General features: G+C 40.5%; 1 protein-coding gene and 1 pseudogene across 1 annotated transcript; both read right to left on the minus strand.

The window, feature by feature from the left end:
* Positions 1-365: 365 nt before the first annotated feature.
* Positions 366-1,799, minus strand: MRPL17 (mitochondrial ribosomal protein L17). The gene is given in 5 exon segments (XM_065945028.1): positions 366-676; positions 679-861; positions 864-897; positions 1,225-1,293; positions 1,604-1,799. Coding segments are annotated over 4 exon segments (387 nt in total). The 5' UTR covers positions 1,276-1,293; positions 1,604-1,799; the 3' UTR covers positions 366-557.
* LOC136175896 (ADP-ribosylation factor-like protein 6-interacting protein 1 pseudogene) overlaps positions 1,481-26,722 on the minus strand; it is a 34,705-nt pseudogene continuing 9,463 nt past the window's right edge.

The following is a 26,722-nucleotide window of genomic DNA, read 5'->3' on the forward strand; positions in this document are numbered from 1 at the left end:
GCTAAATGCTTCCACTCTACTCGCCAGGTTGGTGATCCTCTCCTCTGAAGTCCATTCAGGGTTTGAGGGGAGCACTTGAGGGTAACATGTGATCCTGTTCAGAAACAGAGGAATGGAACCTTGAAGGTTCCTAGGGTACCAAATTATTAGGGAAAGTTCACTTCTAGATGTTCACCCTCCCACCCTTGTCAGGAAGTAATCTTTAAGAAATCCCAGGGGCTCAGTCTTTATGCTAGATACCAAAACTCAATCACCTATGGAGGCCAGTTTGGAATTACAGAATACATGCCCCATATAACCAGGCATTAAGAAAAACAAAACTGTTAATTCAACACAACCCAGATTAAGAGCCAGAAACATGCCATGAATTTACTATCTCACACAGAGGGATGTGGAGAGTTCTCATACTCCAGAAATCCAAAGGGGAGAAACCATCAGTTTACATACATACAATTAATTTTTACCTTTTGTGCAAAGAAAAGGTTATCTGGCTCTCAGAAAGATCTGGGCTCCAGACTCCAATCAGACAGTCCATTTTACAACTCACGCTCCAGTTCTTAAAAGAGCTTCCAAGGCCTGTGATCATGGGCACTGATGAGGGACACATGCCCTTTGGCTCCAGTTAAACCTCTGGTGTTTGAGCTAGGCGGGAACTGTGGGTGCTTGCTTCCTGGTCCTGCCGCAGCCGCTGAAGCAGCTGGTTTAGGAGTGTAAGGTGGCTGTCTCTGCGTGGCAGGGGCAGGGGTGGGAGACAGTTCCTTTTGTACTCAATGACTGTCATTTTGGCCCGATCCTGCTGATTCCGATTTGGGATCTGCAGCATTCTCCTGTAGCCCCCATTCTGATCGTGGTACCGAGGGCCAGTACTTGAAACAGCTTGGGGATCAAGTCTTTCTCCTAGAGGGGGAGAGTTTTCCAGTAGAGAGCAGAGTCAGCCACCATTACCGAGACATTAACTTTCAGCATCCCCAAAGGTAGGGTCCAAACACACACCCACCCACATCCCTTCCCTCACCCTCTGACGTGGTATTATAAAGTGATCAATTACAGGCAGTTGTGTAGACTGAGATTCACGTTGAACTCAACGTAGGGTATATCTCTAACGTAGTTCACATTTGTCCGTAAATGCGTGTGTTAATTCCGCCCAGTTCCCTTTCCTCTAACAACTCCCTCCCACTTAGGGAGCAAAGAATAAGATCTGGGAAGTGGACAGAATGCACTCACCGTGAGTCAGAAGTCTGCCATGCGCTTGGCTCGTTCGTTGGTGTCTCCCATCTTCCCGTAGTCGATGAGCTGTGAGGACACAACATCACTGACCAAAATCCGAGCAAGAAAGGAGGCGTCGATCTTAATTCTCTAATGCGGGACTGCAACCTAATTCATTCCATATATTGGCAAAGCACGTCGCTAATTCAGGGTACCTCTAACCACACAGTCCTAATCAGTTCTGCATTTGAGGGGCCACGGGAGTAGGTTCAACTCACGGTAGTAAGGAGAGAGACTTCGGGCACTGTTTACCAGGGCGGTCCCAATTCTTCCCCAACTCCAGCCGGATCCCGCCCCCGAGGCCAGGCGAGAGGGGCAAGAGGGTCACGCCCCTTACCTTCTCGGCGTAGCCCCTCAGCTCGTCCACGCGTGCCCATGACGCCTCGATGCGTTCGTGTCGCACCAGTCCCGTCAACAAGTTCTGCAACAGGTGAATGCAGAACTCGGGACCAAGGCCTAGGAGGAGGTATACGCGGCCGTGGGAGATCGCGGCGGCGAAGGACACCCACAAGTTAACAGTTGCTCTCCGCCCCTGTGAGGCCGGAACTGGAAACTGAGAGACGCAGCCGAGAGACGGAGCTTAGAGGACACACGCGCCTGACGTAGCAGCGTGGTGGACGTGTTTGCGCATGTGTATCACAGCCTGCCTCGTTGGCAGCCTTGGGGAGGGCGGGGACGGGGCGTTGACCTCGTCCGGAGGAGGAGAGATGGGCGGAGTTTGGTCTAGCGAGCGCAGCTGGTTCGTCCGGGAACCAGGCGCCCCCTAGTGTGGAGTGAGCAGACCGACGGGTCCTCTGGGGCTGCGACAGTCGTCATGTGACCCCGCGCTGGGACGCTCCGCCCAGATGGCTGGTAGAGTGAGTACCTGAAGAGGAAAGTGCCTGGCGGTGTTCCAGTCCTTCTGGCCGGTGGTCTTGCTCTTTCTGAGGCGCGGGGCGTCTGATATGCTGAGCGTGTCATTTTGAAAAGAAAATTATTTTCAGTAGTAACGGCGAAATGAATGGAATAACAATGATCGGAAAGAAACGGAGATGGTGAAAATTTTCTTTCCTTGAAGTTGTTGACTGGAAAAAAAAAAGCACAACGTGAACGTTGAGAGTTGTTTTATCTAGCAGACAAAACTGAGGACTTGATCCCAGGACACAGTAGCTAAGAAAACTCCAGAGGCTATGGTGGCAGAAGGGGTTGTAGAAGGGGTTTGGGATGGGTGGGGGCCAGAAAATATAAGAGATTTTGCAGGGAAGACAGGGTAGTTGGAGCATCAAAAGATTACTCTTAAAGAAAGCGGGATGTCTCAAGGAATTTAGTGCTTTTCTAGGTATGAGAAGACGCAGAAGTCTATGCTCACTAAAGATCATTGTTTTGGTATGCACCCCAGCTATTGGGGACTAGTATCCTGTTTTCTCATCAAGAGGCTTTTTAGTTCCTCTTCACTTTCTGCCATAAGGGTGGTGTCATCTGCATATCTGAGGTTACTGATATTTCTCCCAGCAATCTTGATTCCAGCTTGTGCTTCTTCCAGTCCAGCGTTTCTCATGATGTACTCTGCATGTAAGTTAAATAAGCAGGGTGACAATATACAGCCTTGAAGTACTCCTTTTCCTATTTGGAACCAGTCTGTTGTTCCATGTCCAGTTCTAACTGTTGCTTCCTGACCTGCATATAGGTTTCCCAAGAGGTGGGTCAGGTGGTCTGGTATTGCCATCTCTTTCAGAATTTTCCACAGTTTATTGTGATCCACACAGTCAAAGCCTTCGGCATGGTCAATAAAGCAGAAATAGATGTTTTCCTGGAACTCTCTTGCTTTTTCGATGATCCAGCAGATGTTGGCAATTTGATCTCTGGTTCCTCTGCCTTTTCTAAAACCGGCTTGAACATGTGGGAGTTCACGGTTCACATATTGCTGAAGCCTGGCTTGGAGAATTTTGAGCATTACTTTACTACTGTGTGAGATGAGTGCAATTGTGCAGTAGTTTGAGCATTCTTTGGGATTGCCTTTCTTAGGGATTGGAATGAAAACTGACCTTCTCCAGTTCTGTGACCACTGCTGACTTTTCCACTTTTGCTGGCATATTGAGTGAAGCACTTTCACAGCATCATCTTTCAGGATTTGAAATAGGTCAACTGGAATTCCATCACCTCCACTAGCTTTGTTTGTACTGATGCTTTCTAAGGCCCACCTGACTTCACATTCCAGAATGTCTGGCTCTAGGTGAATGATGACACCATCATGATTATCTGGGTTGTGAAGATCTTTTTTGTACAGTTCTTCTGTGTATTCTTGCCACCTCTTCTTAATATTTTCTGCTTCTGTTAGGTCCATACCAGTTCTGTCCTTTATTGAACCCATCTTTGCATGAAATGTTCACTTGGTATCTCTAATTTTCTTGAGGAGATCTCTAGTCTTTCCCATTCTGTCGTTTTCCTCTATTTCTTTGCATTGATCACTGAGGAAGGCTTTCTTCTCTCTCCTAGCTATTGTTTGGAACTCTGCATTCAAATGGGAATATCTTTCCTTTTCCCCTTTGCTTTTTGCTTCTCTTCTTTTCACAGCTATTTGTAAGGCCTCCTCAGACAACCATTTTGCCTTTTTGCATTTCTTTTCCATGGGGATGGTCTTGATCCCTGTCTCCTGTACAATGTCACGAACCTCTGTCCATAGTTCATGAGGTACTCTGTCTATCAGATCTAGTCCCTTACTGCCACTGTATAGTCATAAGGGATTTGATTTAGGTCATACCTGAGTGGTCTAGTGGTTTTCCCTACTTTCTTCAATTGAAGTCTGAATTTGGCAATAAGGAGCCCTTGGAGTCCAAGGAGATCCAACCGATTCATCCTAAAGGAGATCAGTCCTGGGTGTTCATTGGAAGGACTGATGCTGAAGCTGAAACTCCAATACTTTGGCCACCTCATGTGAAGAGTTGACTCATTGGAAAAGACCCTGATGCTGGGAGGGATTGGGGGCAGAAGGAGAAGGGGACGACAGAGGATGAGATGGCTGGATGGCATCGCAGACTTGATGGATGTGAGTTTGAGTAAACTCTGGGAGTTGGTGATGGACAGGGAGGCTTGATGTGCTGCAGTTCATGGGGTTGCAAAGAGTCGGACGCGACTGAGCGACTGAACTGAACTGAACTGATCCTGTTTTCTCATCTGGTTGCTCCATTCAGTGAGCGGCTGCAGTGTCTGATGATTCACTGCGGAGGGTTATATTTCTGTCCTGAATTTCCTCTGGGCTTACTGTGGTGGAGAGGAGGTGCTGTCGTGGCAGATGGCTGCAAAATCATTTGTTTGCTGAGATATGGCAGGCGACATTTTAAATTCAAAAAGCACGTATAATCATACTAGTTTAAGAAAAATCACTGTGTCAAAGGAAAAGTAATGATTTAATATTTTTAAATTACATCACTTTTTTATTTTAAAAGGGGAAAACATACGTATGCATTTATGTGTTAAAGTAATGAAAAGTGACATTATAGTTTCTAGCTTTGAGCCTTTGTGTCAGCTGATTTGCAATGACTCAGTCAAAATTGTTCCTTGTTATGTATTCAGATGTGTCCCACCGCAAAAAAATATATGCTAAGTCCTACCCCAACCCCACACCTCCTGCATCTCCTTCACCCAATACCTCAGGATGTGACTTTATTTGAAAATAGAGTCCTTGCCGATGTAATTGGTTAAGATGAGGTCATACTGGACTAGTTTATTTCAGGTAAGTTCCTCAGTCACGTCCCACTCTTTGCAACCCCATGGACTGCAGCTGGACTAGGGTGGATGCCTCATCCAAAATGGCTGGTGTCCTTATACAAAGAACACTTGTGAAGAGACAGAGACACACAAGGAGAGTGCCGTGTCACTAGGAAGGCAGAGGTCAGAGTTGTCTAGTGCAAGACAAGGATTTCTGGCAAACATAAGAAACTAAGAGCAAGTGAAACTGTGAAGTGTCATGTTGGGAGGCTCTGAAGAGTTGTGATCCTTTATGTCTCAGTGCAGAAAGAATTCAGCGAGAGGCAAAGTGATAGATATGAACTGATTTATTAGAATAGGATGCTTGTGAGACTTACAAGCAGGCAGACAAGAGGTTGCTGTACACCGAGAACTTCCTGGGCTACAGTTTTATAATCAAAAAGTGAGGAGGTGGAGGAGGAGTCGGAGTCGTCTTCGTCATTCTTGAGTGGAAGTCATGCTTCCACCATTTGTTCCTCCTCCAGTCTGGGCAGGGGATTATTCTTGTCCCTATGTGGCCAAGCTAGGTTCACAAATTATTGTTTTTTATGTGTGCAGAGAGCATATCCTAACTTACTGAGTTTATTGGTCAGGATGTGGGGCTCATGCTACCATTGTTTCTTGTTTGGGGGCATGTCTGTTTCTTCTGTTACATTGTTTTGTTGCTAAGCAAGCCTGCTTGGTTTTGTAGTTAAGCAAACCTGCTTTCTTGAGTAATCATTAATTTACAGGGATCTCTCATATATTTTTCTACTTGCAATCCCCTAGTAGGATTAGCTATTTAATCACCTACTTCTTTCCTTTACTATGTCCCTGTCACAAGATGTGGAACAGATTCTTCCCTAGATCCTTCAGAGAATGCTTGGCCTAGCTGACAAGTTGATATTGGACTTCTGAACTGTAAGGTAGTAAATTTCTGCCTGGTTTGTGACATTTTGTTATAGAAGCCATAGACACATATTCGTGTTTGTTAAAATATTTGTTAAAATATTTATATTTGTCATTCTGTTTTCCTCTGGATAACCAGGAAACACTTCTTGTTAATTTTAATTTTGAAAAGTTTCCTTAGTCTGAAGCAATACATGTGCAAAGAGGACAAGTATTAAACATATGGATATGTTGGGAGAAAATTATACAAACTGCAGTTCACAATAAATTCCAGAAGTGCAATACTCTCTGTGTCTCATTTATTTGGGATTAATTCTTGCAGCTTTCAGTTATCTTTGTATTTCACTATAACATCATCATCAGAATATTCATCCTAAATTTCTGCTGGTAAAAATTGGGTAGATTTTCTTCTTTGTGAAATTCAGGGAAATTGAATATTGACATGGTGTTATTTGATCCACTGCTTAAAAAAAAAAGAATATCCACATGGTGAAAACATACAGGATCAAACATTGTCCTTATTCATTTAGGTTGGTGCAAATGTAAACGTAATTGTGGTTTCAGACCACAAATTTTATTTATTTATTTATTTTTTCATTTATTTTTATTAGTTGGAGTGTAATTACTTTACAATATTGTAGTGGTTTTTGTCATACATTGACATGAATCAGCCATGGATTTACAAGTATTCCCCATCCCGATCCCCCCTCCCACCTCCCTCTCCACCCGAATCCTCTGGGTCTTCCCAGTGCACCAGGCCTGAGCACTTGTCTCATGCATCCAGCCTGGGCTGGTGATCTGTTTCACCTTAGATAATATACATGTTTTGATGCTGTTCTCTCAAAACATCCCACCCTCACCTTCTCCCACAGAGTCCAAAATCTGTTCTGTACATCTGTGTCTCTTTTTCTGTTTTGCATATAGGGTTATCGTTACCATCTTTTTAAATTCCATATATATGCGTTAGTATACTGTATTGGTCTTTATCTTTCTGGCTTACTTCACTCTGTATAATGGGCTCCAGTTTCATCCATCTCATTAGAACTGATTCTTTTTAACGGCTGAGTAATATTCCATGATGTATGTGTATCATAGCTTCCTTATCCATTCATCTGCTGATGGGCATCTGGGTTGCTTCCATGTCCTGGCTATTATAAATAGTGCTGCGATGAACATTGGGGTGCACGTGTCTCTTTCAGATCTGGTTTGCTCGGTGTGTATGCCCAGGAGTGGTATTGCTGGGTCATATGGCAGTTCTATTTCCAGTTTTTTAAGGAATCTCCACACTGTTCTCCATAGTGGCTGTACTAGTTTGCATTCCCACCAACAGTGTAAGAGGATTCCCTTTTCTCCACACCCTGTCCAGCATTTATTGCTTGTAGACTTTTGGATAGCAGCCATCCTGACTGGCGTGTAATGGTACCTCATTGTGGTTTTGATTTGCATTTCTCTGATAATGAGTGATGTTGAGCATCTTTTCATGTGTTTGTTAGCCATCTGTATGTCTTCTTTGGAGAAATGTCTGTTTAGTTCTTTGGCCCATTTTTTGATTGGGTCATTCATTTTTCTGGAATTGAGCTGCAGGAGCTGCTTGTATATTTTTGAGATTAGTCCTTTGTCTTTTGCTTCGTTTGCTATTATTTTCTCCCAATCTGAGGGCTGTCTTTTCACCTTACTTATAGTTTCCTTTGTTGTGCAAAAGCTTTTAAGTTTAATTAGGTCCCATTTGTGTATTTTTGCTTTTATTTCCAAAATTCTGGGAGGTGGGTCATAGAGGATCCTGCTGTGATTTATGTCGGAGAGTGTTTTGCCTATGCTCTCCTCTAAGAGTTTTATAGTTTCTGATCTTACATTTAGATCTTTAATCCACTTTGAGTTTATTTTTGTGTATGGTGTTAGAAGGTGTTCTAGTTTCATTCTTTTACAAGTGGTTGACCAGTTTTCCCAGCACCACTTGTTAAAGAGATTGTCTTTTTTCCATTGTATATCCTTGCCTCCTTTGTCAAAGATACGGTGTCCGTAGGTACGTGGATTTATCTCTGGGCTTTCAATTCTGTTCCATTGATCTATATTTCTGTCTTTGTGCCAGTATCATACTGTCTTGATGACTGTGGCTTTGTAGTAGAGTCTGAAGTCAGGCAGGTTGATACCTCCAGTTCCATTCTTCTTTCTCAAGATTACTTTGGCTATTCGAGGTTTTTTGTATTTCCATACAAATTGTGAAATTATTTGTTCTAATTCTGTGAAAAATACCATTGGTAGCTTGATAGGGAATAAGTATAAAATAGGGATTCAATGCAGTCCCTCTTTTGTACTTATTTTAGACTACAAAAATTATTTTAGAGAAAAAGCAAATTTGACTGAAACCATAAAGCAAGAAATGCACATTAAAATGATATATAACATAAGCACATTTATTTAAGAATGTATTTCAATATCAAATGGTAAATTTCAACTATGCAAAAACACAATTACTTTTGCAACAGCTTACTATTTTTTTGGCTGTGTGAGACTGCCATCTCTTGTTTGTTCTCTTGGCAGTATTCATACTTTGATTCTTTTTGTCTGTGTCAATTTGCTTACATTTTGTTGGTGCATTGTTAATGGCTTTCTATACAATTTTTGTGGATTGTTCAAGGAACAATTTTAAACCCTGATGTCTTACTGGTGTTCAAGGCATATTCTGGCCATTTGCAGATACTTTTGTGTCTTATTGACCTCATTTGAAGCTTCATCTTAAAAAATAACTTAGAAAAGAAAAATCTTATATGACTAGGATTATTTTAAATTTATAGTTTTAGAAGAAGGGCTGTGTTCTACTGCAGGAATCGGAGGCAAAAAATGTGCCTGAAGTGAGCTCTGAGAGATAGTAGAGGGCAGAGGAGCCTGGGTGCTGCAATGCATGGGGTCACAAAGAGTAGGACACAACTTACCAATTGAACAACAACAATGATCATTTGTTTAGTACAGAGAAAGGAAAGATTTTTCTTTGATTTTTCACTGACTTGGAGATATTTTGTGAATAGGAGAATTGCTTAGGTGTTATCAGAAGTGTTATAAATAGAAAAACAAGTTTTTCCTTTACTCTGAGTGACTGCATCCTATTTTTATTCTTGGATGCTTTCATGAAGCAATGTCCTGGGAGCCAATACAGGGAGCTCAGCAAGTGTTCAGTCAGGGATGTGGGTATAATTGATAGAACGCCAAGCCAACTTTTGTTTCTATGCGTAGAATCCTGAGTGTCTAGAAGCATCATAGGTACTACTGCCTTCTGGATTTTATTTTCTTTTCAGATCAGTTTTTTAACACCCCTGGATTGATCCAATGTTCTGGGAAGGATTGGACAAAGAGAGAACCTGTCTCTGGTATCTGATGGAATTGTGATTGTATTTGTTGTTGTTCCATCGTTGAGATATGTCTGACTCTTAATGATCCCATGGACTTCCAACTTGACTTGCTCTCTTCCTGTATGTTCTTTGCCCTATCTGCTTTATTTTCTTGTATTATTTGTGAGATTAAGCTCCTGGAGCTAAAGTTATAAAGTCTCTCAAGTTCAGAATAGGTGTCTGATTCATACATCCTATCTCTGCTCCCTATCCTCCACTTCCAACTTAGTTCTGTACTTTTCATCCTCCCCTAAAGTCTCTCAGTACAAGTTTGTAAAAAAGAGGTTTGGATTTTTGTTTGTTTGTTTGTTTGTGTCTCTTGATGATTTCACCTTTCCTTAAAACAATTGCTTATTTTTCCATATCTCTTTCATTTGATATAATTTTCTCCATTGCTAGGTATATTGCTTATTAGCTACCTTTCAACACATAGTAGCTCAGCTGGTAAAGAATCCATCTGCAATGCAGGAGACCGCAGTTCGATTCCTGGGTTGGGAAGATCCCTTGGAGAAGGGACTGGCTACTGATTCCAGGATTCTGGCCTGAATTCCACTGACTGTATAGTCCATGGAGTCTAAATAGTTGGAGACAACTGAGTGACTTTCACTTTCTTTCTTTCAACACCAAACACCTCATTAATTGCACATCTCACTAATTTGTAGTCTTGTAAATAATTAATTTCTTTATAATGCTTTTTCATCTTAATTCTTCTCTCTCAGCTTAATTTACTGCTTATGAAGAGCATCTTTTAGTAATCGATTTATGGTTAATTTTTATTAATTGTAGTATAGTTGATGTACAATATTATCTGAGTTTCAGGTGTACAACATCGTCATTCACAGTTTTTAAAAGTTATAGTCCATTTATGAAATCTTGGTTTTATTCTTTTTATACAATATATATTTGTAGCTTATTTGTTTTTCACATAGTAGTTTGTACCTCTTAATCCCCTACCCCTAACTTTTCCCGCCCCTCTTCCTTTTCCTCACTCGTAACTACTGGCTTGTTCTTTATATCTGTGAGTCTATTTTTGTTATATTCATTACTTTGTTTCAATTTTTAGATTCCACATATAGTTGATATCGTATAGTATTTGTCTTTGTCTCACTTACTTAGCCTTATACTGAAAAGTCATTTCCTAGGCATGTTGATAAGACGTCTAGGGGTCCCCAAGGAGAGAGGTCTGGAATACTCAAGGAGGAAGAAAGGATGAACTTTTTACTTTTTTTTCCTCTACATTTCTTAGGATTATATAACAATAGTGTATTTTGCCCAAAGACAGTCTCTGGACTAAACCCTCTGGCTAATTCTGTTATCTTAAAACATAAATTATGGGAGTAGGTCTGGTCTTTACAAGGATGTATCTTGCCCGAGGACAGTCTCCGGATTAAACCTTCTGCCTAATTCTGTTATCTTAAAATGTAAATTATGGGAGTAGGTCTGGTGAGGTCTTTACAACCTCCAGACATTCTTTGAATTCATTGGAGAGTATATAACTCCATTGCTAAGACTAGCAAGTGGGTACTCTTTCTACTCCCTTCTGATGGTTATGTCAGAAACTTTCTCTATCTTCTTTACACTTTAATAAAACTTTATTACACAAAAGCTCTGAGCGATCCAGCCTCCTCTCTGGCCCCGGATTGAATTCTTCTCCTCCGGAGGCCAAGAACCCTGTCGTCTTTGTATGATTCAGCAACAACCTTTCAATACCCTCCAGGTCCATCTATGTTATTGCAGATGGCAAAATCTCTTTTTTAAAATTCCGTTGTGTGTGTCTATATCTATGTGTGTGTGTGTGTGTGTGTGTATCTTACATCTTCCTTATTCATTATTCTGTCGATAGACACCTTGATTGCTTCCTTTTTGTTGTTCAGCCCATGTGTCCGACTCAGTCGTGTCCAACTCTTTGCAACCCCATGGAATGCAGCATTCCAGTCTTTCCTGTCTTTCACTATCTCTCAGAATTTGTTCAAACTCATGTCCATAGAGATGGTGATGCTGTCCAACCATCTTGTCCTCTGTCACCCCCTTTTCCTCCTTTCCTCAGTCCTTCCCAGAATCAGGGTCTTTTCCAATGGGTGGACTCTTCACATCAGGTGGGCAAAATATTGGAGTTTCAGTTTCAGCATCAGTCCTTCCAATGAATATCCAGGGTTTATTTCCTTTAAGATTGACTGGTTTGACCTCTTTGCTGTCCAAGGGACCGTCAAGTGTCTTCTCCATCACCACCATTCAAAAACATCAATTCTTCAGTCTTCTGAAGACTTCTTTATGATCTACCTCTCACATCCATACATGACCACCGGAAAAACCATAGCTTTGACTTATATGGACGTTTGTCGGCAAAGTGATGGCTCTGCTTTTAAATACATTGTCTAAGTTTCTCATACCTTTTCTTCCAAGGAGCAAGCATCTTTTTACTTTCATGGCTGCAGTCATCATCTGCAGTGATTTTGGAGCCCAAGAAAATAAAATGTGTCACTGTTTCCCCCATCTATTTGCCATGAAGTGATGGAACTGGATCACTTAAAGGAAATCAACCCTGAATATTCATTGAAAGGACTGATGATGCTAAAGCTGAAACTTGAATACTTTGGCCACCTGATGTTAAAAGCCCACTCATTGGAAAAGACTCTTATGCTGGGAAGGATCACCCTGATGCAAAGGTGGAGAAGCTCTATACAGTCAGCGAAAACAAGACTGGGAGCTGACTGTGGCTCAGATTATGAACTCCTTATTGCCAAATTCAGACTTCAATTGAAGAAAGTAGGGAAAACCACTAGACCATTCAAGTATGACCTAAGTCAAATTCCTCATGATTATACAGTGGAAGTGAGAAATAGATTTAAGGGACTAGATCTGATAGACAGAGAGCCTCAAGAACTATGGACAGAGGTTCATGACATTGTACAGGAGATAGGGATCAAGACCATCCCCAAGAAATAGACATGCATAAAAGCAAAATGGCTGTCTGAGGAGGTCTTGCAAATAGCTGTGAAAAGAAGAGATGTGAAAAGCAAAGGAGAAAAGGAAAGATATTCCCATTTGAATGCAGAGTTCCAAAGAATAGCAAGGAGAGATAAGAAAGCCTACCTCAGTGATCAATGCAAAGATATAGGGGAATGGAAAAGACTAGAGAGCTCTTCAAGAAAATTAGTGATACCAAGGGAATATTTCATGCAAATATGGGCTCAATAAAGGACAGAAATGGTATGGGCCTAACAGAAGCAGAAGATATTAAGAAGAGGTGGCAAGAATACACAGAAGAACTATACAAAAAGATCTTCACAACCCAGTTAATCATGATGGTGTGATCACTCACCTAGAGCCAGACATCCTGGAATGTGAAGTCAGGTGGGCCTTGGGAAGCATCACTATGAACAAGACTAGTGGAGTTGATGGAATTCCAGGTGAGCTATTTCAAATCCTGAAAGATAATGCTGTGAAAGTGCTTCACTCAATATGCCAGCAAATCTGGAAAACTCAGCAGTGGCCACAGGACTGGAGAAGGTCAGTTTTCATCCCAATCTTAAAGAAGGGTAATGCCAAAGAATGTTCAAACTACTGCGTGATTGCACTCATAGCAAAGTAATGCTCAAAATTCTCCAAGTCAGTCTTCAACAATATTTGAACCGTGAACTTCCAGATGTTGAAGCTGATTTTAGAAATGGCAGAGGCACTAGAGATCAAATTGCCAACATCCGCTGGATCATCAAAAAAGCAAGAGAGTTCCAGAAAAACATCTGCTTTATTGACTATGCCATTGCCTTTGACTGTGTGGATCACCACAAAGTGTGGAAAATTCTGAGAGATGGGAATACCAGACTACCTGACCTGCCTCTTGAGAAATCTGTGTGCAGGTCAGGGAGCAACAGTTAGAACTGGACATGGAACAACGACTGGTTCCCAATCAGGAAAGGAGTACGTCAAAGCTGTATATTGTCACCATGCTTATTTAACTTATATAGAGTACACCATGAGAAATCCTGGGCTGGATGAAGCACAGGCTGAAATCAAGATTGCTGGGAGAAATATCAAGAACCTCAGATACGCAGATGACACACCCCCCGCCTTATGGCAGAAAGCAAAGAACTAAAGAGCCTGTTGATGAAAGTGAAAGAGGAGAATGAAAAAGTTGGCTTAAAACTCAACATTCAGAATACTAAGATCATGGCATCCGGTTCCATCACTTCATAGCAAATATGTGGGGAAACAGTGGAAACAGTGGCTGACTATTTTTCTGGGCACCAAAATCACTGCAGATGGTGACTGCAGCCATGAAAGTAAAAGATGCTTACTCCTTGGAAGAAAAGTATGACCAACCTAGACAGCATATTAAAAAGCAGAGATATTACTTTGTCAACAAAAGACCATCTAGTCCAGGCTATGGTTTTTCCAGTAGTCATGTGTGGACATGAGAGTTGAACTATAAAGAAAGCTGAGGGCTGAAGAATTAATGCTTTTGAACTGTGGTGTTGGAGAAGATCCTCAAGAGTCCCTTGAACTGCAAGGGGATCCATTCAGTCCATCCTGACGGAAATCAGTGCTGAATATTCATTGGAAGGACTGATGCTGAAGGTAAAACTCCAATACTTTTGCCACCTGATGGGAAGAACTGACTCATTTGAAAAGACCCAAATACTGGGGAAGATTGAAGGTGGGAGGAGAAGGGGAAATGACAGAGGATGAGATAGTTGGATGGCGTCACTGACTCAATGGACATGAGTTTGAGTAAGCTCCAGGAGTTGGTGATCGACAGGGAAGCCTAGCGTGCTGTATTCCGTGGGGTTGCAAAGAGCCGTACATGACTGAGCGACTAAACTGAGCTGAACTGAACTGATGGGACTGGATACCATGATCTTAATTTTTTTTAATATTAATTTTAAGCCAGTTTTTTCGCTTTCCTCTTTCACCTTCATCAAGAGGCTCTTTAGTTGTTCTTCACTTCTGCCATTAGGATGGTGTCACCTACATATCTGAGGCTATTGCTATTTCTCGTGGCAATCTTGATTCCAGCTTGTGCTTCATCCAGCCTAGCATTTCGCATGATTTACTCTGCATAGAAGTTAAATAAGCAGGGTGACCACCTTCATGTACTCTTTTTTCAGTTTTGAACCACTTCGTTGTTCCATTTCCAGTTCTGACTGTTGCTTCTTCACCTGCATACAGATTTTTCAGGAAGCAGGTAAGGTGGTCTGGTATTCCTACCTCTTTAAGAATTTTCCACAGTTTGTTGTGATCCACACAAAGTCTTTTGCATGGTCAGTGAAGCAGAAGTAGATGTTTTTCTGGAATTCTCTTGCTTTTCTATGATCCAACAGATGTTGGCAATTTGATCTCTGGTTCCTCTGCCTTTTCTAAATATTACTTTGGACAATTTTTAGTCAGGTACTGGTTAAAAATTGATCCTTTTCATAAGAATAAAAGTAGAATATGTGAACAGCAAGATCGCAAACGAGTAGGTGGTCATGGAGTACTTCTTTCTCCACAGATGCATTAGGAATACATCTTCAGATGCAGAGGATCTTAGAAACTACCAGCTGATAGCTGACAGGAGTACCTGTCACCAGAAAGGACTATATGGATCCATGCAGAACTCAGTAGGACAAAAGGAGGAAGGGAGAAGAGGGGGAGAGTAAGAGGGACGAGACCTGCACCCCGGGGTTTGGAGGTACTGAAGCAGGGATGAAATCCCCACATTGGGGCAATAGTTTGGGACAGAGGGGAGGCATTAGAGGATGTTGAAGAGTGAAGCAGCTAATCCGTGATGGTCTGAATAGAGTGAGACCCACACAGACAGTCTGTACCACAGCCCTATGTATCCCAGACAGGGACATGGATCCCTGGGTACATGTGGTGGCTGGGAACTCTAATGTGTGGATTGGAGGGCAATCCCAGGGTGAGAACTGCTGTTGACTGCAGGGAGACAGCTTGAAAGGGTGTGAAGGAGGAGATTGCAGTAGTGAATGGCCTTGGCAAGCCAGGCAGCCATGGAGGCAGGTTGATACTTGCTGAATCATGTACAGAGGATGGAACCATCACTGTAACCTCTCTCCCCACATGATGGTGCAGACAGCTGACCAACAGATTAAGATATCAGAGAGGATGGCCCTTTGAGTGCCTGACTCATGGAGCAATAGAGAAGTACCCCAGCCAGGGCATTATTTGAGTGCCTGCTGTGCCGAGGAATAGAGAAGGACCCCAGCCAGGAAAGCCCTTTGCACGCCAGCTGCCAGAGGCTAGAAGAAGGCTCTAATAGTACTATACCTTCTGCACCCATGACAGCCAGCTTCCCTGCACACTTGGTGCCACCAGGTTCCAAGTGACTGTGATCCAAGTAGCCCACCACCTCCATGCCCAGTCCTCACTGGGTAAGACCTGCCAGAGGCTAGGGAAAAACCCCTACTAGCACCAAATCTTGTGTGTCTGCGGTCACTGTTGTCTCTGCACATCTGGTGCTGCCAGGTTCCCCACGATCCAAGCAGTAATGCCACCTCTATACTCGATCCTTACTGGGGCAGAACTACCAGAGGCTAGAAAAAACCCTAACTTCCCATGGCTTCCGGCTTCCCTGTATACCTGTTGCTGCCAGAGTCCCCACAATGCAAGCAACTCTGCCACTGCCATGCCTTGTCCTCACTGGGAGAGACCCAAATCCTCGAGGGTAGCTTCAGGAGCAAACTCTTGTGGATGACAAACTTGCAAAGGTGGGGATAAAACCACAGTTGAACTCCAGGGGAAGAGTTGCTAAGGAAGATGAAAGAAAATCTTCCCTGGTGCCTCAGAGGTTAAAGCGTCTGCCTGCAATGCGGGAGACCCGGATTCGATCCCTGAGTCGGGAAGATCCCCTGGAGAAGGAAATGGCAACCCACTCCAGTATTCTTACCTGGAGAATCCCATGGAGGGAGGAGCCTGGTAGGCTACAGTCCACGGGGTGGCAAAGAGTCTTTAAAGCGACCCTACTTTCACTTTCACCAACTGTACAAACTGCAGATTAAATCCACAGGATCAGCTAGATAGACTGTCTATGGAATATGTTAAAGGACAATGAGTGCTCACACAAAAGAAAATGCCCTAGCTCTGGCAACTTTGGACATTGGAGGCAAATATGTGAAGGATTAGGGCCAGATTAGTCTGAGCTGTCCCCACAGCAGGTCCAGAGAACAATCCAGTATTGGAGGACCTCCTAGGAAGGGGGAGGTGTTACTACAGTTCTATATAGATTTTTCTCCTTTTTTTCTTTTTCATATTGTTCTCATGTTGTCCTTTGTATAATATATTGTTCTTCCAATTTTTATTTTTTATCTCAATTTTCCATATTTAATACATCTTATTTTTAAGTAAATTTATTTTTTTCCAGATTTTTACAGTACTGTTTAGATATGTTGCATTTCCCCCCATGTTTTTGACTTTCTAGTTTTGCTAGTCTAGGTTTTAGCATTTGTTTTGTTTGTTAATAAACAAACAAAGAGAGCTTGAGTGCTCTCTTCTTTTATGACTCTCGTTTTTATTTTTTTTTCCTTCTTATTCTTCTCATGTTGCTCTTTCTATATTATTCTTTTAGGAATATGAAAATGAAGACTAGCAAAACTAGAAATTAAAAAACGTGGAAAAATGGAATATATCTAAATAGTACTGTGAAATAGGGAAAAATAAGTTAATTTAAAAATAAGATGTATTAAAATGGGAAAAAAGGGAATAAAAAATAAAAATTAAAAGGATAGTATATTATAGAAAGAAAAACATCAAAACAGTATAGAAAAGAGGAAGAAAAGAAAAGATAATAAATTCATTTAATTTTTTTCCCTAGATTTTTTCTAGATTTATGATACTGTTTATTTTGCCTTTCCCCCCATGTTTTTGGTTTTGTATTTGTGCTAGTCTAGTTTTTAGTATTCATTTTCACTCAGGGTTTTTAAATTGGCTACCTTGCTCTCTTGGGTGTTCTTGGCTATTGAGTGTTGCTTTCACCATTAGTCTTGGGATTATGTCTTTTGTGCTATGAGGCCTGTGAAGTTTTGGTGCTATAGTAAGGGGTCAGCCTGAGCCCCCCCAAGGTGGAAGACCCAAGTCCAGATCTTTGAGCCACTAGAAAACTCCTGACCCCATAGATTATTAATTGACAAGAGCTCTCCCAAAAGCCTCCATCTCAACAATACGACAGAACCCCATCCAAAGGTCAGCAAGCCCAGTGTTGGATGCCTTACTCCAAACCTGTAGCAAAACAGGAAACAATCCTTTCCATTAGCAGAAAGTCTGCCTAAAGCCATACCAAGCCCATAGACAGCCCCCAAACCTACCCCGAAACACATGGCACTACCCTTCAGAGAGACAAGATCCAGCTTCATCCAGAAGAACACAGGCATGTGTCCAACTAACCAGGAGACCTTCACTAGACACTGGTCTAACCCCACCCATGGGGGTCAGACTCCACAATTAAGAGGAACTGTGACCTTCCTGCTTGCAGAAAAGAGATCCCAAACATGGAAAATTAAACAAATGAAAGAGAAATATGCAGTACATGAAGGAACATGGTAAAAAGCCCACAAGACCAAACAAATGAAGAGGAAGTAAGCAGTTTACTTGAAAAAGAATTGAGTAATGATAGTAAAGGTGATCTAATATCTTGGAAATAAAGTGGAGGCACAGGTAAATAGACTGAGGCATGGATTGATAAGTTTACAAGAAATGTTTAATGAGGATCTAGAAAATTAAAGAATAGACAGTCAATAATGAACAACACAATAACTAAAATTAAAAATACACTAGAGGGAAACAATAGTAGAATATCTGGGGCAAAAGAAAGAATAAGCAACCTGGAAGATAGAATGGTGGAAATAACTGCAGTAGAGCAGAATAAAGAAAAAAGAATAACGAGAAATGACAATTTTAGAGACTTCTGGGACAACATTAAGCATATCAACTTTAGAATTATAGGGGTTCCAGAAGAAGAAAAAAGAAAGGGTATGAGAAAATATTTGAGGGGATTATAGTTGAAAACTTCCCTAGCATGGGAAGGGAAATACTCACTCAAATCCAGGAAGCCCAGATAATCCCATACAGGATAAACCTAAGGAGAAACACACCAAGACACATATCAGTCAAACTAATTATTAAACACAAAGAACAAATATGAAAAACAGCAAGGGAAAAGCAACAGATAACATACAAGGGGATCCCCATAATGCTAACAGCAGATCTTCAGATACTCTGCAGGACAGAAGGGAGTGGCAGGATATATTTAAAGTGATGAAAATACCTACTACCATGAGTACTCTATCCAGCAAAGATCTCATTCATATTTGAATGAGAAATCAAAAGCTTTACAGACAAGCAAAAGTTAAGAAAATCAGCACCAACGAACCAGCTTTGCAACAAATTCTGTGGGAAATTCGCTCTACAAGAAACACAAGAAAAAGAAAAGGCTGACAAAAACAAATGTCGCAACAGTAAAGTAAATGGTAATAGGATCATATACATCAATAATTACCTTATATGTAAATGGACTAAATGCTCCAACTGAAAGACAGAAATTGGCTGAATAGATACAAAAACAAGACCCCTATATATGCTGTCTACAAGTGACCCACCTCAGACCTAGGGACACACACAAACTGAAAGTGAGGGCCTAGTAAAAGATACTCCATGCAAACAAAATTCAAAAGAAAGCCAGAGTAGTTATATGTGTATCAGACAAAATAGACTTTAAAATAAAGACCGTTACAAGAGACAAGGAAGGACCCTACATGATGATCAAGGGATCAATCTAAGATATGCCAATTATAAATATATATGCATCCAACATAGAAGCACAATGTAAAAGGTGAATGCTAACAGTGATTAAAGGGGAAATCGACAGTAATGTGATAATACCCACTCACACCAATGAGTATTGGTGGTACCAATGGGATGGTATCACAGAACATCCAGACAGAAAATTAATAAGGAAACACAAGCTTTAAACAATACATTGGGCCAGTTGTACCTAGGTGATATCTACAGGGCATTTCATCCAAAAACAGTAGGTTTCACTTTTGTTTCAAGTGCATGTGGAACATTCTCCAGGATATATAAAATTTTGGGCCACAAATCAAGCCTTGGTAAATTTTTTAAAAACTGAAATCATTTCAAACATCTTTTCTGACCACAATGCTGTACAATTAGATATCAACTGCAGGGGAAAAAAACAAACAAACAAATAAAAAACACACACAAAAAAACACAAACACATAGAGACTAGACAGTGCACTTCTGAAAAACCAACAGATAGCTGAAGAGATCAAAAAGAAAACAAAAATGTGCCTAGAAACAAATGACAATGAAAACACGACAACTTAAAACCTATGGGATGCAAAAAAAGTGCTAAGAGGAAAGTTTATAGCAATACAAAAAACCTCAAAAAACAAGAGAAACATCAAATAAGCAACATAATTTTACACCTAAAGCAACAGAAAAAAGAACAAAAGACTCAAAGCTAGTAGGTGGAAAGAACTCATAAAATATCAGGGGAGAAATAAATGAAGACGTGAAGGAGATGATAGGAAAGATCAATAAAAATAAAAGTTGGTTCTTTGAGAAGATAAATAAGTTGACAAATCATTAGCTAGACTTATCAAGAAGAATGAGGGAAGGTCCACGTCAACAAAATTAGAAATCTAAAAGGAGAAGTTACAACAGACAACACAGAAGTACAAAGGATCATAAGAGACTACTACTCAGAGGGTGACAGGCAGGAAATCTAGAGGTCCTCAAGTGGAGGAAACAGACTGCAGGTGTCAGACTTTTTCTTCTCTCTCTTAAGCGGCAGGAGGAAACAAACTGCTCCAAGTGTCAGGGATTTTTTTTTCCTTCTCTATGCAAAATTGAAAGGAGATTTCTTATAAAATTTTGTGTTGTCATGATGACACCTGGTTCCACCTAAACTTAACTTTTCTCAAACCTTGAGATAACCAATGCATTTTTCTTGCAGAAATATTTTTCTTAAGCTATGTTAATGAACTATGTATTTACCTTAGATTCTGTTTCTTCAAGTCTGGTCGCCTAAAACTCAGAACCGATAATGACTCAACAAACCAGTATGTTTTGCTCATGGAAATATTCTCTTAAGCTATGTTAATGAAACTATGTATTTGCTCAGAAACCTGCCTTTCTTCAAGATTCGTGTCAATTGTTTTATGGCCCAGGATGACTCACCTTGTGCCAATGCTATCTCAAAATGCATGTTGTGGGTGAGGAACCTGGTGCCACTCTCTCAGTTTTGAGGCATTCCTTTCTCTAATTAGCAGCTTGCTAGTAGGTATATAATTTCTTGCTATAAACTATCTAGGGAGCACTCTTTCTGTCCCCTTATGATGTCTATGTCTATTTCTTTTATACTTTATTAAAACTTTATTACACGAAAGCTCTGAGTGATCAAGCCTCGTCACTGGCCTAGATCAAATTCCTCTCCTCCAGAGGCCAAGAATCCTGGCATTGTTCATGGCTCATAGCAACAACCTTTCACCGCGAGCAACTTTATGCCATTAAAATGGATATGTGGAAGAAATGGACAAGTCCTTAGATGTCAGGAAGCATTTAACAAGAGGCTTCCTGTGTGCTGTTTTGGATCTGTCAGGAACCCTCGGGCCCTTATTGATTCCTGAATATTCAGGAATTAAGAGTATTCAGCACGCCTTTCCCGGGGCTGAGGAATCCAGGCATTTCTCATTACAGTGATAAGTGCCCTCTTCTCTCTTATGAAAAGGTGATTGTTTGCAACTCTCTCTTTAATAGGGGTCATCTTATGTTTTGTAAGTCTGGAATTTTAATCTTTATCTTTGCTGAGAATAACTACAGTATATATGCCCACGCCATGTTGATTAAAACACCTTTGCTCCATCAGAACTTTGGTCCCCATGTCTTTCTTTCTTTCTATTCCTTCTCTCTCTCTCTCTCTCTCTCTCTCTCTCTCTCTCTCTCTTTCTGGCTAATTCCTTGGAGCACGGAGGCCCGCTGAGCTCACTTTCTTGCCCAGGCTTCTAAGACCCTCTTGAGAAGGCGCACTGTGCCTTCACCCACTCGAGAGGGCGCCTGGTGCCTACCTGCAGCAGCGCGAGCCCTAAGAACAGGACTCTATTGGCTTTCCGTGTAAACCAGGGGATATCAGCCTCTTTCTCTCTCTTACTCTCCGGGCCACCAGGTTCCGGTCCATTAAAGGGCCAACACTTAGAAAAGTGTAATCTTCCACGACTGAACCAGGAAGAAGTAGCAAATATGAACAGACCAATCCGAAGTACAGAAATTAAAACTCTAATAAAAATATCTTCCAACAAACCAAAGTCCAGGACCAGATGGCTTCACAAGTGAATTCTACCGAAAGTTTAGAGAAGGGCTAACACCTATGCTACTCGAACACTTATGGAAAATTACAGAGGAAGGAAAACTCCCAGACTCATTCTGTGAGGCCACCATCAGGCTGATACCAAAACCAGACAAAGATGCCACAAAAAAGATAATTACAGACCAATATTACTGATGAACATAGATGCAAATATTCTCAACAAAATTCTAGCAAACAGAGTCCAGAAACACATTAAAAGGATCATACATCATGATCAAGTGGGATTTATTCCAGGGGTGTAAGGGATTCTTCAGTGTATCCAAATTAATCAACGTGGTACATCATAACAACAAATTGAAAGATAAAACCCATATGATCATCTCAGTAGATGCAGAGAAAGCCTTTGACAAAAATCAACACCCGTTTACAATAAAAACTCTCCAGAAAGAAAGCATAGAAAAAACCTACACCAACATAATAAAGGTCATATATGAGAAACCCATGGTAAACATTATTCTCAGTGGTGAAAAACTGAAACATTTCCTCTAAGATAAGCAACAAAGCAAAGACACCCACTGTTGCCACTATTATTCAACATATTTTGCCAGTCCTAGCCACAGCAATCAGAGAAGAAAAAGAAATAAAGGGAATCTTGATTGGAAAAGAAGTAAGACTCTCACTGTTTGCAGATGACATGATACTATACCTAGACAACCCTAAAGATGCCACCAGACAATTACTAGAGCTAATCAATGAATATATTAACAGTAAGATCACAGGATATAAAATTAACACATAGAAATCTCTTGCATTCTTATACACTAAGAATGAAAAATCAGAAAGAGAAATTAGGGAAACAATCCCACTCACCATTGTAACAAAAAAGAATAAAATACCTTGGAATAAGCCTACCTAAAGAGACAAAAATCTTATATGCCAAAGATGATAAGGCACCAATGAAAGAAATAAAAGAAAAATCAAAGATGACACAGATGGAGAGATATACCATGTTCTTGTATCAGAAGAATCAATATTGTGAAAATGACTATATTAGCTAAAGATTCAATGCAATTCCTATCAAACCACCAATGGTATTTTTCACAGAACTAGGATAAATAATTTCACAACTTGTATGGAAACACAAAAATCCCCAAATAGCGAGAGAAATCTTGGGAAAGAAGTATGGTGGAATAAACCTTCCTGTTTTCTGACTATACTACAAAGCTACAGTCATCAAGACAGTATGGTACTGGCACAAAAGAGAAACAGAAATATAGGCCCATGGAGCAAAATAGAAAATGCAGAGATAAGCCCACACACCTATGGGCACTTATCTTTGACAAAGTATGCAAGAATATACAAAGGAGAAAAGACAATCTCTTCAATAAGTGTGCTGGGAAAACTGGATAGATACATGTAAAATAATGACATTAGAACAGTTCCTAACATCATACACAAAAATAAACTCAAAATGGATTTAAGAACATAAGACCAAAACTCTTGGATGAAAGCTTAGACAGAACACCCTAACATAGATCACAGCAATATTTCCTATGACCTACCTCCTTGAGCGATGAAAATTAAAAAACAAAACAAAAACAAATGAGACCTATGTAAACTTAAAAGGTTTTGCACAGCAATGGAAACTATAAACAAGGTGAAAAGAGAACCCTAAGTATAGGAGAGAATAACAGCAAATGAAACAACTGACAAAGAATTAATCTTCAAAATATACAAGTAGCTCATGTAGCTCAATACCAGGAAAGTAAACAACCCAATCAAAACTTCTGTCTCTTAGGGCAGAAGACTTAAACAGACATTTCTCCAAAGAATACATACAGATGGCTAATAAACACATGAAAAGATGTTCAATATCACTCAGTATTAGAGAAATGCAAATCAAAACTACAATGAGGTATCACTGCATTAGGATTAGAATGAGCATCATAAAAAAAATCTATAAACAATAAATGCTGGGGAGGGCGTGGGGAAAGATGAGCCTTCTTGAACTGTTGGTGGGAATGCAAATTGATATAGCTACTATGGAGAACAGTATGGATATTCCTTAACAAACTGGGACTAAAACTACCAAAAGAGCCAGCAATCTCACTTCTGGGCATATACCCTGTATAAACCATAATTGAAAAAGACACATGTACCCCAGTGTTCACTGCAATGCTATTTACAATAGCTAGACATAGAAGGAATCTAGATGTCCGTTGACAAATGAATGACTAAAGATGTTGTATACACAATGGAATATTACTCAGCCATAAAAAGGAATACCATCAAATCAGTCAATGCTTAATGAAATCACCCTGAATATACATTGTAAGGACTGATGCTGAAGCTGAAGCTCTAAAACTTTGGCCACGTGATGTGAAGAGCTGACTCATGGGAAAAGACCTTGATTCTGGGAAAGATTGAGGGCAAGAGAAGGGGGTGACAGAAGATGAGATGGTTGGATGGCATCACTGACTCAATGTACGTGAGTTTGAGCAAACTCCAGGAGATAGTGAAGAACAGGGAAGCCTGGCATGCTGCAGTTCATGGGGTCATAAAGAGCCGCACATGACTTAGTGACTGAACAACAGCAAAATGGAACACAATTGTACCAGTTCTAATGAAGTGGATGAACCTAGCATCTATTATACAGAATGAAGTAAGTCAGAAAGAGAAAGGCAAATATTGTGTATTAATCACATATATGGGAGGGTGGGAAGAATTGAAAAAGTAGTATTGAAACATATACATTACCATATGTATAATTAGATAGCCAGTGAAAATTTGCTATATGATGCTGTTAGCTCAAATCTGGTGTTCTATTACAGCCTCTAGGTATGGGATGGGGTGGGAGGTGGGAGGGAGGTTCAAGAGGGAGGAGACATATGTATATTTATGGCTGAATCATTTTGATATATGGCAGAAATCAATACAATATTGTTTTTTTCCCCTCATTTCAAGTATTTTTTTCCCAATTATTTTTATTAGTTGGAAGCTAATTACTTTACAATATTGTAATGGTTTTTGCCATACATTGACATGAATCAGCCATGGATTTACATGTATTCCCCATCCTGAACCCCCCTCCCACCTCCCTCCCCATCCCATCCCTCTGGGTCATCCCAGTGCACCAGCCCTGACTACTTGTTTCATGCATCCAACCTGAACTGGTGATCTGTTTCACACTTGATAATATACATGTTTTGATGCAGTTCCCTCAGATCATCCCACCCTCGCCTTCTCTCATAGAGTCCAAAAGTCTGTTCTATACATTTGTGTCTCTTTTTCTGTCTTGCATATAGGGTTATCGTTACCACCTTTCTGAATTCCATATATATGCATTAGTATACTGAATTTGAAACCAATACAATATTGTAAAGCAATTATGCTCCAATTAAAAATAAACAAATAGAAAAAAATAGAATGTGTAAATTCCAACCAAAGGAAGTGCAATCAATACAAGTAAAAATCAATCAATGAATCAGTCAATCAGTAAAATTGTAAATAGTTCAAAAACAGAAATGAACGATCAGTTATTAAAACAAATATAAATTGACTATAATTATCAGTTAAAAGATACAGGTTTTAAGGTTTAAAATTTTAATCTGGCAACAATCTATTTATAAGAGTGACAGCAACACCTAAAGATGAAGAAAGATGGGATATAAAAGATGGAAAAAATATGTTAATTCTAGCAAATACTGCTTATTGTATTCCTCAGTATACTTTCTCCTATTTTTCTTTATTAATGAGCCAGAGGACAGTGTGCTGCAGACTTTCATCCTTTAGATGCCACTCAGCAGTCCACTCATCAATGAGCGTTATCATTTCGTATCTCTTAGCAGCCATACTTAAGCCCACAAACTAGAAGTGCATTGCTGGTTTACAAAGGTCAGGATTCTGATGCATTCTTGGCTATGTCCTTTAGTTTTGAATTTTAATGCCATAAAAGTGGGAACCTCAGTAAGTTTAGACTTATTACACCTTCCTGTTTCTTATCATTATATAGTGATATTCTTTTTTTTTTGCCCGTAAACATTGTTATATTTTTTGGTCTCAAATCCTCTTTTTGCTAATGTTTATGTAGTTTGATTAGTTTTTATTAAGTATACTTTGCCTCTAGTGACAGTTAGATATGATATAATTGGCTAAGTGAGTAAAGAATCTGCCTGCAATGCAGGAGACAGAAGAGACACTGCTTTGATCCCTGGGTCAGGAAGATCCCCTGGAGAAGGAAATGGCAACCCACTCCAGTATTCTTGCCTGGGAAATCCCATGGACAGGGGAGACTGGTGCACTACAGTCCAAAGGGTCGCAAAGAGTCAGACACAACAGAGTGACTAAGCACACTCGCACACACATGATGTAAATCATGGGAAACCCCTAAATGAAAGTGACTTAAATAAGATGGAATTTTATTTCTCTCTCATATATAGGAGCCCTAGAAGGAAATTGAGATGGCTACCATATTGTGTGCTGGGAAAGGTACTAAATGCCTTCATATCTCTGATGCTGCCAACAAATCATGTTCAGCTTAGCCTGGGAGGAAACCATCTGCATCCCAGTGCACCAAACTGCTGAGCATAGTGAGAAGCCTTTCTGTCTTTGAAAGGTGGTAAGTTACAAGGTATGGACATGTACTCCTTCTACTAGATAAGCCTCAACATTAAGATTATTTCAACTTTAGGAAAAATGTATTAGGATACAAACCAAGGAAAACCAATATAAGACATGTGGACTTCAAACCTATGTGAATAAAAAGTATCACTCTCTGGCCAACCTCTCACCAGTGTAATTGTGACCATGTGCGTATGTTGTGGGCTCAGCTGCTCAGTCATGTCTGACTCTACACACCCCATGGACCATAGCCTGCCAGGCTCCTCTGTCCATGGGATTTTTCCAGGCAGGAATACTGGAGTGGTTCGCCATTTCCTACTACAGGGAATCTTCCTGACCCAGGGATTGAACCAGCGTCTCTTGCATCTTCTGCATCAGTAGGCAGATTCTTTACCACTAGCACTACCTGGAAAACCCAATCATGGTCATAAAATATTCCATCCCCCAGGGACCAGATTCACACACACAAGGCTCATCAGGTTTACAAAACATGCATCATGATATATTGATTTATGAT

This window comes from Muntiacus reevesi, chromosome 9 (assembly GCF_963930625.1).
Source record: "Muntiacus reevesi chromosome 9, mMunRee1.1, whole genome shotgun sequence".
Lineage (NCBI taxonomy): Eukaryota > Metazoa > Chordata > Mammalia > Artiodactyla > Cervidae > Muntiacus > Muntiacus reevesi.